The 15,930-nt window shown below is 40.3% G+C and overlaps 1 protein-coding gene across 8 annotated transcripts in view; it reads right to left on the reverse strand.

Moving 5' to 3' along the window:
• UTRN (utrophin) overlaps nucleotides 1-15,930 on the reverse strand; it is a 275,914-nt gene that overhangs the window by 126,576 nt on the left and 133,408 nt on the right. For all 8 annotated transcript variants that reach the window (XM_075146239.1, XM_075146238.1, XM_075146237.1 and 5 more), the window contains one exon: nucleotides 4,276-4,448. In XM_075146239.1, coding sequence (XP_075002340.1) covers nucleotides 4,276-4,448 — 173 coding nt within the window. The remainder of the gene's footprint in view (nucleotides 1-4,275; nucleotides 4,449-15,930) is intronic.

Raw genomic sequence — 15,930 nt, forward strand, 5'->3', positions numbered from 1 at the left:
GCTTTGGTTTGCAGACCAGCAGCTCCTGAGTGAAACGTACTGTCTCAGCTCTCCTGGTCTCTTTTCAGTTCTTCAGTACTCACTAACCAGAACTACTTTCAAGGCAACCAGCTTGTTCTTCCAGTACCGACGGTATTAACTCTACAGCAAGTTAGTGCACAAGGTACCTGCTTCACAGCTGGAGCATTCACCACAGTTGGCCCCTGAAGCCCCCAGCCACGCACAGAGGCACAGTCCCAACAGCACAGGGTGGTCCACGTACAGTGTGGACCTTCTCCTTTTCACAACTAGCTTGACATCCCGTCAAAAATGCCCTCAAAAATACCAAGCTGCAAAGCATTGCATATATGTTACCCTCAGGTGCTCAGTGCTCAGAACCAGCCCTCCTTTCTGGAAGTGGAAACTGAGTTACACTGCCTATTAAATCAGGCAGAGGAGAGACATTGCCCTCTTATCTAAGCCAAGGCAGCCTACATTTGAATTTACAGTTTTGCTGTTAGACCCACAGATTATTACAAAAATAAAGCATCTTTATGAATTTTTAGAAGCAACCACAATTAAAATGTTCAGATCTATAGTTTTTTGTTTCACTTTGATAGTGAAATCTCTATTCATCATGACTTATTACTGTATCTAGCACATTTAAGCAGCTCTCACCTCTAAAAACTGGCACTTTCTGAGTCTTTAGGATTCAGCTCCAATTATTTAGTGGAATTCTTGTATACAAAATGAATTGGAATTTTGTAAGGGGGAAAAAACCCTGCAACTAGTTAAAGGACAATTTAAGGGTGACTCACTGTTAACTTAACATACAGTGCAATAATATTGATAGTGAAAAAACTAATTTGATATTAATGTGAATGATATGGCATATGATACTAGATTAAATGCATTGTAATTTACCACTAATGAGTACCCATGTGCCTGCCAGATTAATGACAGTAGCAAAACAGCACATGGTTTCAAAGTCCAGTACAAGCTAAACTTGTGGGAGTAGAGCAGTAACGGGTGGGGAGGAAATGGACTACACTAACAGGGACTTTAAAATTCTTCTCTGAACACAAAGTGAGCTAACCTCTCTCTTGAAAGGTCAAAAAGACTTTAAGGGGAAAAAAAAAAACCACAGGGGAAAACATATCACATCAGCCTGGATTCTTCCTGAATGTTACCCTCCTAATCCTGTCAGAAGCAATACTGAAAATAAAAGCGAGATGCAGCAGCAGCTAAAGAGCAGACACAAGCATTCAATTCTCCTGGGGAGCGGAAACACGTGCATTCACTAAACCCCATTCAAAGCAAATGCTGCACAAGAGCAAAGGGACCAATATATGCTCCAATTTGCATTTCAGTGTAAAGTTTTAGTATTATGTTTCAATTTGTTACACAGACATTATCAAAGAGAGCTGATAAACTATGCTGAAGTTCTGAAATGCTTCTTGGGCTTCTTTGCTTTCAAAGACAGGATTTCTGGCCTTTGTTTTATAATTGGTACTTCTACCAATACACAACCTGCAAACAAAGCTTCAGGTGTTTGTGTTCATGTGACAAATGAAATGGCAATCTCCAGGGATTTGCCAAGTCAAGTAGTGGCTTAAGAATCTGCTCTGATAAAAATACATGTCAGTTACAGATGATTGTTCAGGTTCGAGCACTGGTTGGAGCAATATTCCCCAGCATCAACCACCTGGTATTCAGAAGCACTCCTACGGGAATCCTGGATGAGCCTGAAAAACACAGATGCTCCCATCCAGATGACCAGGTTGAGAGCATCCCCCCCTCCAGCCAGGCTGAATAAAATCATCCAGAAGAGCAGGAACTCTGACATAACTCCCCTTCTGTTGACCCTGAGAGGCTCTCTTCACAGCTGGAGGCCTCCTTAGCTTTTGCTTCTGCTATGGAGGTAACGCTTTCCCTGCTGAGCAACATGGGAACACATAGAATAAAAAGATTGGTGGGTGGTCTAAATATAGAGAATCCTTCTCTGTTTTTCCCATACTTTTACCTCTACCCTCCTCCAAACACTAAAATCCTCGCACCTCCTGCCCCAGGAGGAAAGAATCTCTCCTAAACATTGGGCTTTAAAAGGCAGACCCGCACAAATCTGCAGCTTTGTTTTCTTTCTGGGAATAAGACAATAAAAAGAGAAAAAGAAAAAAGCATGAATAAGTCTACAAGTGATTTCAAGCAGAGGTATAGTCCTCTCAGGTGGTGTCATAGTCACTACAAGTACAGGTTTAAGTAGTTTCCATACATTTAAAAATATGTCATGAGAGTGCTGCTTTTCCAGTTTGGAACTCCCTTTAGTTACAGTAGCAAGGAAGTAAAGTCAACACAGTGACTAGCACCATCAGCTCTGAGGACTGAAGTGATGAAGAAAAACTCGTACTATCCCTAAGGGAGAACAGTACTTTCAGCAACTAAAAAAATCAACGTAATCAGAATGTACACATAGCTGAAAATATTCTAAAAAACTTAGAGAAACCTTAATTTAGAAGCACTATCCAAGCTAAAACTCATAACAAAACAATCAGATTTTTCAATCTTCAGTCCTAGCACCTAACACAGCTATGTGCAGTTCTCACAAGACTCATCCATATAGTTTTGCTTTCCAGTTCATCCTTGAAATAAGGTACATCAAGAAAGCAAAAGTTGAAGGCAAACAGCTACATCTATACACTGACTTCATATCAGTTCTGTGCTTTGTTATTTCCCTATGAAGGCCTTCATGACTCTTGGGCGAGTTAGAAAAGTGAACTGCAATCAAAGAACAGGGCAAAATACATGAACTCAGAAAAGCTATGCTCCTTTCGGTGACGACTGAGATTTGAGAGGTTAATTTACTTCTCTGATATTTGCTCCAGTATTCTATTCCCTGCCTATCGTCTACTTATAGCTCAGTGCTATTTGGCTCTGCAGCATTGCAGGTACCAGCAGAGTAACACAAACATTGCAAACAATAACGCTGCCCACTGGGATGCACATGCCATGTCTACACAGAAGTGAAAAGATAGGTCCGTATTCAGAAGAGCCGGTATTCCCAGGTTTTTGAGCATTCACTGCACAATCGCTGTCTCTGTATTGCTGCCTTGGAACTCACAGCTGGCCAGGGTAAATGGCTTGAAGGCCCTTTTTTTTAGCCATCAATTTCTCCCAAATTATGATCAACCCCAGGAAAGGCCAAGCAACTGAATTGTTCTTGCTAGAACTCCACAGTTGCTAAGTTATTATCTTATGAGCATGGTTTTTGTCTTTCTCTCACGTTGACTTATTTGTGAGTAGAGCTCATAATAGCCCAAGTTTAATAGCTCTTGCATTAAACTACTTGTGTGGTGAGGCCAGTCTCTGCAAGCCCCCACACCAAACTGCTTGGTTCCTCTGGTTCAAGCTCTGGGGGCTTTTGTGGAGCTGATTTACCTGTTTCACTTAACTGTTTAGTACGTTGGTGATGGGATAACTGGAGACAAAAAGTAAACGTCACATTTCCCCCTCTGTCTCACTCTTTCAAGCTCTTGCGCCTGAATTCCAAGCTCAACTCATTTTTCTGGCCTTTGGAAAATTCATATGAATGCTTAACATTATTCTGTTCTATTAAAAGAACAGTTTCCTTTAATCAACAAGCAAGCAGTTGCAATTAAAAGCTCCAGAAATTCTTTTCTATGTAATTCATTTTAACGTGGAATTTTATTCACATTAATGAATATGGTAATATCTACTTCCAAAATGACATCGCTAAGATTTTAACAATGACTACACTTGGACAGTCAGTGAGCTTGACATTGATAGTGTGAAAAAATTGTAAAATGCATTCCTTGATTAATATGTATTTTAAAACATTTCTTAGTTGAATAGCAGCAATAAAAAAAAAAATTTCTACCAATATGGATCAAGACACTTAAGATTCAAGTCCTATCAAATTATTCATTTCAGTGGTAAAAACAAAAACAACAACAAACCCCTGATTTCTCCTCACAGTAATTGTAGATTCACAGAATTACTTCATTGACATTGCTATCAATTTACAATAAGGAAAGATTCAACATACTTTCTCGAAAATTTAGTACAGATTGGCAAATTACAACTGCGCAGCTCTGGAGAAAGAAGAACAAGTAGTGAAGTCTGCATGGTGAGAAAGTGCATCAAGTTTTTATATTTGTGCTCAGGGTTCCTTTACAGAAGAAAATGGAGATTTCACTTCAATGCCATGGTCGTACTTCTCAAGCCTTTTAGAAGACAGCAACTGTGCCCCATTCATGTCTTAACATTTTCATTGCTTACCTGATGTTAGCTGACTTCGCCTTCAGGTCATTCCAGCGCTGGTTCATGTCATCAAGCCGGTGCTGGAGCAGGGCAGCTTCCTCAGAGTTTCCCAAGGCTTTCACCATCTTCTGTCTGTTTCCATCAATGCTTTTAAAGATGTCATTGTGGGCATCAATCTCAGCTTGGATGTCCTGAAATATCAGCAAGAAGAGTCCAAACATCTTAGTTCTCTAAATAGAGGAAGGGAGAGCTTATTCTCATTAGTATTCCTAAGCACTAGGACAGAGCACATAGTCTGACTTTCTTGGGTGACTGTGAAAAGAGATGCAGAGGGGAAAACCTGCAAGGCTATTAACATCATTATAAAAGGTCTAGCTTTCATAAGCGTGAGGAAAGGAGTTTGAAAGTCATCCTTGACTATGAAACAGGACTTAGAACTATAAACACTAAGTTTTCTGCGTGTTTTTGTAGCACTGAATTGTCTACTGTTCTCCCACGCATTTCACACAGTGCAGCATTTGCAAATGCACTAGAAATCGTTTCCTGCTCAGAAATTACACAGATTCAGCCTCAGCTATGTTGTCTCTTTCCTCTTTGAAATAAAAGATTGCAGAAACCTTACACAGCCCAGTGAAATTCAAACTCTATGTAGTGCTTTAGGTCATACGCAATGAAAGCTTTTAACGAAAACCTATGTCCTTAAACTGCAGCTAAATGACGATAGCTACCACAAGCCCATTTTTAGAATTGAACTACTGTACACCATGGCCTGAAATATATGGAGAGGTGGACATGAAACAGCAGGATGTATTATAATCTGAATTTCATAGTAAATACTGAAAAGAAAAAGAAGTGCTTGTGATTTCAATTCAGCTTACTCATTTCCCCTCCCCTTAGAAATGAAACGTTTTATTCTCTGATCTACCATCTGCCTCAAGAAACACATTACAGATGTTGTCTTCATCTAACCAAGCACAGTATTATTTTTAAAACACATTAAAAGAGCAAACAAAACTTCCTGCATTACCGCCAATGCTTTCTAGCATTCTTACATCTACATATACTCTAATAGAGCAATGTAAATGTGTGGAGAGCCAGGAGGTGTACTGGCTGTCTCAATAGGATTAATCACTGAAAATTGTGACAGGAACTTGATGCAGATGTAAACAAACTTATTTTGCAAGGGAAGAAATTCAATAACTGAAATCCCTTAAAGGTTTTTATTCTTCCAGACAATTCCTCAGTAACCTCCACCTGTTCCCAGGAGCAGGAAAGGAGGGGGCTCTTGTACCTCCCCATCCTCAAGATGTAGTCCTGCATCTTAGAATGGCTGCTTGCACATCTACAATTGATAGTTGGGAACAGTGGAAAAGTAGCTATGAATTTGAGACAGCGTGAAAGCTTTCTTCAGTTCGGGAAGAAAGTAAGAAGAAGTAAGGATACAGCTGGAGAAGTGGGGGAGGAGAGACAGAGAAGGAAGGCAGGCGAGGGGCACGGAGAGAGGGGGAGGGAGGCATCAGTGAAGCTCCGGCTCTCCAGCTGAGCGACTATGTGACTTTGGACAACTACCTATTCTTTGCCTCAAGTTTCACTACTTGAAAACAGGTAAAAAGACACTTTTGCTGTCTTTAAACCATCCTGATAAAAAATCACCGTTCTGAAAACAGAGCAACAGCAACAAGCAAGCAACAGCAAACCCAAATAATACAGCACAGTCATCAGTTAAACAAATCAGATGCTTATCTGAAAACATTTGCAGCTCCTGTTCTTACGCCTCCAATGAGTAGCAATTGGTAGTGATCTCCTTTACTCACTGCGTTATCGTAATCTTTCAATTCTTATGAGATTTGTAAACATGTTGTGGTTGCCCTCCCTTAGAATTTCTTATTTCAAAGTGGGAAGAACTCTATCCATGTACACATCCCAATTCATGTTCGTCCTGATCTATTACTTCTCTTTCTCCTGCCTTTTTCTTGGTCATTGATTCTCCATATTCTTCTTCATTGTCCTCTATGTGGCAAAAAGGGATGACAAAAGTGCATTATCCCTGCTCAGGCCCCATATCCAGAGTCACAGGGTCAACACACTGGAGGATGCCAGAGAAGAGGGAAAAAAATATTCTGTTACAACATAAAGAGGAGGACAAAACCATGAAACCCCGTTGTTCTTAGCCCGATGCAAAGGGGATCTGGGCCAGAGCGCTCTCCCAGTGCATGCAAAACAAAGCAAAAAAAGGGGGGAAGAAGAAAAAAAACAAAGAAAAAAGAAACCTAAAGAAATACACTGCAAACATGGAAGGACTTCTTGTCAGCAGAAATTCATAGTTCTTAAACTGTAGTTACATAGCTTTATCAACTTAATCTTTGGAGGTATTACTATAGAGATGCCATATTTTGCTAATTTTGCAAATATTTATGTGCACATACTGTTAAACTGCATTCATAATTTATTGGTGTGAGGTCAACAGATCTGTTTACATGCCCAAGTGCTTGCAGGACTAAGGTCCTAAATTAAGAGAAAGCTTTTTGAGGAAAGAATTCATCCTATATATAAGCAAGTTTCAAAGTTTTGAAAGATAGAAAGGAGAAGGAATAACTAGGTTGACATTTATGTATCTACTTCATCCTAGCCAGGCTATTAGAAGATTGCTATTTTCCTTAAATTCCTTTTAGGAATTAATATCAAACTGCTGCCTGTCTTTTCCACTTTGGTCTGGTGATTTCAAAATCCCCTTATCTCCATTCTGAATTTAGACTTCTTTGCTTCTCTCCCTCTTTACCCCTCTCATGGCAGACGATTTACCTGCAGGATCCAAGCCCTCATTTTATGGTTGGATCTGATTTTAAAGCTTGTCTCCATAATAAGAAGCCTACTTCTTGCTTTAATTTCATCAAATAAAATGCTAAACTATCATATAATGACAACTGAAGAGCATGTGTCTTTAAAGAATGTATAAATATGGTATATGACACTCAGTAATGCTATAAATGGCAATTCTGAAAAAGACCCGAGATGTAGCTGACTCAAGTTGGAGTTGCTACTGGAACAGCCCAAAGGCAGACTAGAGTGACTTGCCCAGGGTAGAAGAAAATATATGACAAAGATTTGAAGAGAACCAAACTCCAAGGTCAACCAGCTACCAAACTTCTTTTCTTTTTTTCCTCCTTGCAGACTGCAAGGATATTTTAATCAGTTACAATAGTAGACATAATTGTCGTTTAGAAACTATTAATCCTTTATAAAGACAAAAAAATAATCCTTTTCGGGAAAAAAAAAAAACCAAACCAACAGCATTCCCATGAGGATGGGCATTCTAGTGCCTTTTTTCTGAATGATGAGTCCAGAGGGCCTCTAATTCACTCTGCAACCCCCTAAGCTGTTTGCATATTCACTTCCACTCATGTTTTTTCAGATTCTATTTGTTTATACCGTCTTCACTGGTACATTGCCATTAACACGGGCAAAATATTTTCCTCTTTAAAGGGCCCAAACCCTTCTGTTGAAGGTAAAAACATGACTGGTGGAAGAAAACTCTCCATTTCCACGCCAAAATTAAAGTGGAAGAAACAATACATTTTATAACACGCAAAATGTTACTCTATTCCATTCTCTCCATTAAGAATCCTAGATACTTGAGCATTATGATAAAAAGATCTAAAACAGGGAAGTTATTTTCTTCTGTAAGGTAAATAAACAGATGTTCCTATAATGTTACAGATTCTATAATCAAGATCCCTTAATCAAGTTTTTACTACATATGATATGACACAAAACTCAACTTAGTCTCTTATGAAAAAGGTCAATAGCATTCTATACCAAATCATAACTTCACGGGTTTTTTTTTAAAACAGTTACATATAGGACTTACCAATGTTTTACTCCAATGTTTTTTAAACCCACTATACACAGCAAAATTCTGTATTACACTCCAATTTTTAACTATGTTTATGTTTATTATAAAACAGAACTCCACTGAATTTCTATAAAGATCTGACCACACAGCAGGGATGGCAAGTTATGGCACACAAACTACACGTGGCTTGTAAGAAATGGACGTGCAGGTCCAATGCTGATGCTGTGCCACAAGACTGGCAGCGTTTTGCGTTGGCACACAGACTGCTACGTAATTTTATTTCCCAGGTACAAGCCACAGAACAGGCAAACTGTTATGGCTTTTGAACGACATGAAGATCTTAAGAGGAGTTGTTAGGGTTGAGGTTGACGCCTCATGAATGAACAATAGCCTGAAAAATTGCATTTTCCCCAGCAAAAGTCACGCCCGGGCTATTTTGCCAGGACAGTTTTGTACTTTTTCCATGCAATACAAATCATGTCTATGACTGCAATAGGACAGCAGACTTGGTGCAGGTACAAGGAATTGCAAGTCCCAAAAAAATGACCGCTCACTGCCTTCATTGACAACATTCAAGTCAGCAAAGATATAGTTACAGAATTGCTGCACTTGCCTCTTTTAGAGGTCAGGAATAAAGGTGATGACTGCTCACCAAAGTACCTGCAGAAAACTCTTCCAGCTGGAACGGCTGGAAGAAAAACTTCAGTGCCAACCTAAGGACATAACTGTAACCACAGACATCAGCCAGAACATCTTTCTTTGAGGTCTCACAGCATCACAGCAGGTAGCAAAGGAATGGATTTTTTAGGTTTTGTTTTTTTTTTTTTTTTTTAATCACAGATTGTTTAGCCTATATTGAACCAGATACATTTTACCTGCTTCTGCCAACTGCCTCTGGGAACACTGCTGTGTCAAGATGTTCCCTTCAGCCTATGCTTCACTCGGAGTTTTTCACTTTTTGATGACTCTTAAGGAGGGAGTAAGAATTAGGGCATGATACAGGTGTATGAAAGTGGCCATTGTGAAAGGGAAATGGGATTTTTATTGCTCTCTTCCTTACAAATGCTGGGGGTAGCAGGGAGAGAGGGATGCTGCTGTAAGAAGAGATGGTTAAAAAAAGAAAGTCTCTGAAGAATCCAGGTACTCATCTCATCCAGGGAGTCTCTCCTCTGGTGTCAGAGAACAGTCATAACTTTAGAAAGGCTCATCCCATCTGCTGTTTCAGAGGCCTGCAGTGGCAGTTGCTGTTAAGCAATCAGTTTATAATGAATTCACATTCAGAAGAGCAGTACACATGCAAAACCCTTGGGCAGAATTGCCATTATCATAAATCCACCAGTGGCAGAAGTGTGTATAAAGACAGACATTAAACCTCTCTAAAGTGTCACACACAGACCACACTGGGTATCACCACAGCCACTGTGACTATAGCATAAGATCAAAGCAATTCACAAAAGCAATTGGCTTTAGATATGACAGAAATTTAATTACTACTTAAACGCTCAGATATTTCAGGAAAAAAAAAACTCTTGCGGGGAAAAAACACTTTGGGATATTTTTCAGATCTAATTTTCAACTGCTTGTACTACCAAAAGCCTTGCACCAATACTTTAAGTTTCCAAAAAGCTGTTTTGACTTGCACTTAAACCTAATGGATAGTACCTTAACAAGTGACATATGGTGTGGGTAAGGATTCATTTCATCACAAGAATGATGATGCACTTAGGAAGGCTGAGAATGCCAGCCTGCCTTCGACAACCTCTGTCGCTCCATCGCATGGCATTGACTCAACATCTGAGGGGCATCATAAATCTGTTAATACTAATCCCAGCAGTCACACAAGTGCGACTGAACAAAGCCAAAGCGGCCCTGCCCACTCCAGTGTAATGTGACTCTGCTTTTGCATAGGAAGGGAGTGCCGTGCAAGCTTCTGCAAATGCCATCTGGCTTCTGCATTATGACCACAGTAAGAGCACTCGTAATTCTCTCCTCTCAACGTATAGTAATGAATCCAGAAAGCTGAAAGTAGCTTGCAAGCCAGGATCACTGTCATAACGCTGTTTCTCCTGGCAGCAAACTCCTCAGTTAGGAAGAACAGGATGGGTGTGTGGGGAATCATGAGAGGGCGAGATGAAGCAAGGGAGGAGGAGGGGAACTTGCTCAAAAAAAAAGAAAAAGAAAACTTGCTAAATAAGCACAGATTAGAATTTGTGGTTGAAGTTCATCAACGAAAATGTTAACTTCCGTCTCCAGCATCAAAGCATCCTCCTATGTCATGTTACAAATTTCAGCACAGTAGATAACAAAATGAAACAGTAAGCTTCAAGCTAAAAAATACAGCAGAGCTGTGAGACCTGTAAGTTTTGTTTTTCTTGAGAATTGCTACGATCAATTCCTTTGAGATGAAATAATATTCAAATATTCAAAATCACAGGGGAGAGCCTGGAGTTTGCAAATGCCAGGGCTTGTATGGTTCAAAAAGCATTAGAAACATTGGTTTCAAAAATTCTGTCTTAACCATGTCATGAAGCATCTCAGAGTCCAGCACGTGTCCTAATCTCTACAGGCTACCAGCAGCAATTACACGAGAAGATCGAAGCCCAGCTGACAGACTGGGAGCAAGAGAGGAGCAAGTGATCTACACAGTGAAGAAATCGTGTCACAAACGCTTTTACTGTTACTATTAGCTACTTTTGGAAGAGTCATGCTGGTGGGATACCAAACAGTATCTGTTTCATTAGCTCCAAAGTTTGCTACTGTAGGAAAGTAAAAATACAAGAGTTTAAAACCCCCAACAAATCCAAACCAGTTTACAACAGTCTTCTGAGGACCCAGGCTTCTTATGATTTTGAAATTAACCAAAATCATTACACAAACCCAAAACGAAAAAAAAAAAGTAGCTTAATTTTATTTTCTGAAACTTTTAGGTTAATTTAGTAATACCCATTATACCACTGTTCTGGTGATCAGTGCTGATTTGTATTTAAAAAAAATCCAACATACTGAAGGTTAGAGCTTTAGGATAGAAAACCACAGGATCAGGCTTTACAATCTGCTCTCCTGCTTTATGAACACAGTATTTATGGTTTTTATCTTAATGTGTAAATAAACTATTACATATTTTGTTACAGACTCTGGTCTTGCAGGGCACAGGAAGTTTGTATGGAGAAATGTTATTTAAAAAACCAAAAGAAAATATACTATGCAAAGCCAAGCTAACAATTGTTACAAACATAGGATCCAGGTTTCATCGGAAGTGCTGACTATTAGATGAAAACAATCTGAGACAGTCTTATGTCTCTCACTAATCAACGCAATCACTGCAAAGCCAAGCGTCCTGCCTCAGCATTACTGTATACCAAATGTCCTGGTAAGAGAAAGAGTAACGAGCTTGAATAAAAGAAGAACAGATGAAACGATGGGAAAAGTGGCACGTTCATTGGAAGTAATTCTACTTATAAAAGCCATCATAAGATCTTCCAATTTGACTAAGATAACACTCAACTAAACATAACAGCAAACTGTGGAGCACTTCCTTTATATCAATAGTGAAGTAAGGTCGCAGGTATCCTGGAAAGTCCCATTATGCTCTTGACTTAGCAAAGTCCAAACTTTTCTACCATTTCCTTTGCTGGGGCGGGAGGGGGGTGGGGATGGGGGGAAGAGATGATGACCACAATCGGAGCACGTGCTCTAAAACTAATCTTGTAGGACCTGAAATGGGGAAGAGAAGCAGCATTAGACTTTCATATTTGAGAGGCAATTGAGGAGGACTCACATGAGGACCTTAACAGCAACACAGAAAACCTAAGTTTAACATCAATCTGCCCTTTTTATTGTGTAGCTTTCAAAGGCATAACCTTTTTCAAAGGCGTAAGTATATGAAACCGTGCTTATCATACCTTTTCAAATTTTGTTAGCAGCTCACGTAAGCTGAAGTTCAGGCCAATCATCATTAAGTGTCCCCCGAAGCCTACATTTTCCTGGTATGTCCTCCAAGCCAGGTCTATAGCCTTCAGAAGATTTCTCTTTTTTTCCACCTATACTGTCTCAAAACTCTCCGAGAGCTCCTGCACGTGCCCCTCTCTCGGGCTGTGTTCCCCCAGGGGCAGTTCACGCAGCACCATTGTCGCAGCCTCCCTGTCCCTGCTCCTTCCCACGGGCTGGGCACCTGGGGGTCAGCTGCTGACGCCGGGTGATGCTCCTTCCAGGGTTAACCTGGCCCCATGGCGCTGTGGGATCTCCTCGTCTCCACGCCTGGCCAGGGCTGCCTCCAGCTCACCTCGGCAATGGCCTGCAGGTTCCAAGCGCTTCTTGCAGGCCTCAAGCTCAATGTTTGGTCTCAATGACCCCAAGCAAGAGAAGCTATACTCCGCTGGTATATGATGGATGCAGAGGGTGAGGAGGAGGAGCAAGTCCTTCCATGTTGCTCCATTCAAGGGAAAAAAATACAAAGAAAAAAGAGAAGAAAAAAAATCCCCAAAGAAACTTCTGTATATAGAAAGCACCAAAAGCCAGCTTTTCGGAGAAGTCAAAATGGGACGAGGCACACTTCAGCCTAGGAAACACGGCAGCGTGACCGGACAGGAGGCCACCTCTCCTCTCCCTGCCTTCCTTGCAGCTGGCCACCAGCAGGCTGGTGTTGCTATGGCAGTAACCAAGCCACCTCCAGCCCTCTTCCCTCCACCCGCTTCGCTGCGCCCAGGGGATGCTGCACCGCCGAACAGCCAAGGCCCATTAAAAGAAATCTAAAAAGTCACTTCCTTTGTTTAGGGGGAAAAAAAAAAAAAATCTCCAGCAAAGGATCCTGCTGCAACCTCTGAAGCCTTTGCTGGGGATCTCCTCCTTTGGTCCTGTCTGCTCTGACAGCCGTGCGGTAATCTATCGCCAGCATTTGTTTATTATTGTAATAAGCATCCTCCCTTCCAGCAGCCCTGGTGCTGCTCTGAAGCCAAACACACCCCCCCCTTCCTGGAAGCCTCCGCGCTGGAAAACCACCGCCAACCCTAAGGCTGCAGAAACCCAGGACCAAAAACCCTCACTCGCCCCTCTTCCTTCCTCTCGAAAGGAAAGGCGGTTGTTTAGTCACTGAACAGGTTTTGGAGCTGTAAAAGCAACCAGTGCTCCAGAGAGCCTACACGCGCCCGCGGCCGCGCACGAGGGCAGACGCGGCGCAGGCAGATTGTTTTCATACGAGCTTTGCTCGCCCGCAGGAAACCTGACACCCCGAGGGTGGCTACGAGGAAATCACTCCTTCAGACCCTTCCCACTGGAACCCCTGCGTGCATGTGAAGGCCTATTTAAGCTACTATTAATGCTTTCCGTACAACCACACGTTACTCAACCGCCAAAACCAGCTTCAGTAGTAGTTGCCAGCAAGTCAGAAAATGTATAATTAAAACCAAACCAACAACCCATCACTTGCAAAACCCCTTACAACTATTTCTCCTATGACCATCTTGGGTATCACGTGTTGCATTTACTTTCTTTTTATTTCACCCAACTGCCATATGAAGTACCAATAAAGTCACCAATAGCAAAACTGTCTTTAAAATGATTCTCAGCTAGCGGGTTATACCGATATAGCCAGTATGGGTCAGGATTTTAAAAATAAACTCTGGAGGGGAAAAAAAAAATATTGGCATTAGCAGGATTTTTGCTTATTTTATTTGTACTTTGCTGCCTGTCTGTATGTTTTATGTGGGCATATTACACAAACTGCAGAAGTACTTGCAAAATAAACTGAGAAAAGTTTTCCAAACAAAGGCAGCAGAACTAGACCAGCTTTACTGTACAACTGACAGGTCAGCACAAACTGTCTGAATTTATTCTACTGCTTATGGAAGCAAAAAGCCCAATTATTAATGCAACAGCATGTAAAATCATGTTCAAATACTGTTCTTTTCTAAATTAACCACTTACAGAAGGAAAAAAAAAACACATTAGAGTGAGAAAGTAAAACCATCCTGCAAGCGATTTAACTACAATCTCTATCTGACAATCTCTGTTTTCTTCTCCTGCAAGACAGACACAAAGTTTGGATCCTGATTCCCGTACACACTAAGGCTTCTTTCTGCTGCTCTTGCAGAAAAACCCTTGCAAAACAGGAAGAAAGCAGCATTTAAATCCACTTCAGAGGTACTAGTGCATATAAAATGAAAATGGGTGTCAGGGTGGATTATAATAAGGCTTCATAATGCCAGGACTGTATCCAAATATACAACATTAATTTTACGTTTATTCTCAGGCTTCATACTTAGATAACTTGTTTCCCAATTTTTTGTTGTCATCAAAAAAATCATACATTCTAGATCTTTCAATAGTATTAGATGCAAATGTAAATGCCCTCTGAGGTGGATAGGTACCACTTTGCAGAATTCTAGAAAAGGTAATCAGATACATACATGTATACACAATGTTGGACCAATGCTTCCAGTAAAACGGCTTTGAAAATTGTACTGGATAACAACTTTTTCAGTGGCGCTTTCACATGAAAGCACACTGCAGTATTTGAGAAATTCTGAATTTGTAGAACAAAAATAAAGTAACTGAAATAAGCTCTACATTGACATATATTTAACATAGCCTCTACAAAGGCAGCAGTTCTGTAGACATGACAATGTTGGATCATAAGCTCCAGAAATACAACATACATTTTAAGACAGCTTTACATTACTTATTACTACTAAAATTTTCCTGATCAGCTTTGTCATAACTTTCCATAAAAATAACTCTACATCCACTGTTGGCAATGAAAATGGAATTTTATAATGAAAAATACAGATCACACACAGATGAAATATTTGAATGCTAGAGTCCAAAGAAACTCACAATCTGAGAGCATAAGCCCTCACGCAAATACATGATCTTCAGCTGAAAATGAGCAGAACACCAACAGTGCTGTAACAAAGCCTCCTTCCAAAATGATTTTGTAGATGCTAAGATCCACAAATGGGAATTGAAGACCCTGGAGAGCAATGTACTGCTGATGCATTCAAGGCACTGCTGCAGAAGATCGTGTCCAATGGAACTTCTTGTTACATTTTGGTATTAAAGTGGTTTGGTGCATTTTCTCAGATGTCTTCAATAATAACATAGAACTGGATAAAAATAATATAACCAGCTAACAGCACTTTGTGGCCATTTGTGATGTTTCTAATGGCAGCCTGCAAAACGCAAGGACCATCAACAGGAAAGCACTTTTATCAATGGTAGAAAAAGGAAGGCGGCACAGCAGTCTGTGACACACAGCTACGATCACATTTGCTAGCAATTCTTTTTAGGAGTCGGTTCTGAACTGCACGCCCTGCAAATCCAGGCTTAACATTTAGCAAGACAGTTAATACAGGGATTATAAAACTAATAGCAGAATTGTACATCTAAAAACTTAGTACTGTAAAGAATCAATTAAAAACCCCCTACTTTTTGTCAAGTATAAATCCAGAAGTAACTGAATGTTAGGCTACTGTAAACAAGTGAACCAGCAGACTCAATGAAACCAAAACTAGGTAAGGAAAAAGAAAAAAAAAAAAGTTATTCCATTGCCTCTGGGAGGAAAAATATCTGATCAACTTAGAGATGATCTTACACACACCTCTAAAGTTCAATTTCAGAAAAGATAAAAGTCTTTCAGACTTTAATCTGCAAAACAAGATTAAATATGTGCAAAGACATTATAAAGAATCTGCTTCATACTTGAGATGATGTGCAAAAAATGCAAGAAAACTGTCATACTAAGCACAATTTGACTTTGAAATACAAACTAAAGAAAGGAGAAAAGAAGCTTTTTTCCTAGAAGAAAAATGGAAAAATAAGCAGCA

The sequence above is a fragment of the Calonectris borealis genome, chromosome 3, assembly GCF_964195595.1.
Source record: "Calonectris borealis chromosome 3, bCalBor7.hap1.2, whole genome shotgun sequence".
Taxonomy (NCBI): domain Eukaryota; kingdom Metazoa; phylum Chordata; class Aves; order Procellariiformes; family Procellariidae; genus Calonectris; species Calonectris borealis.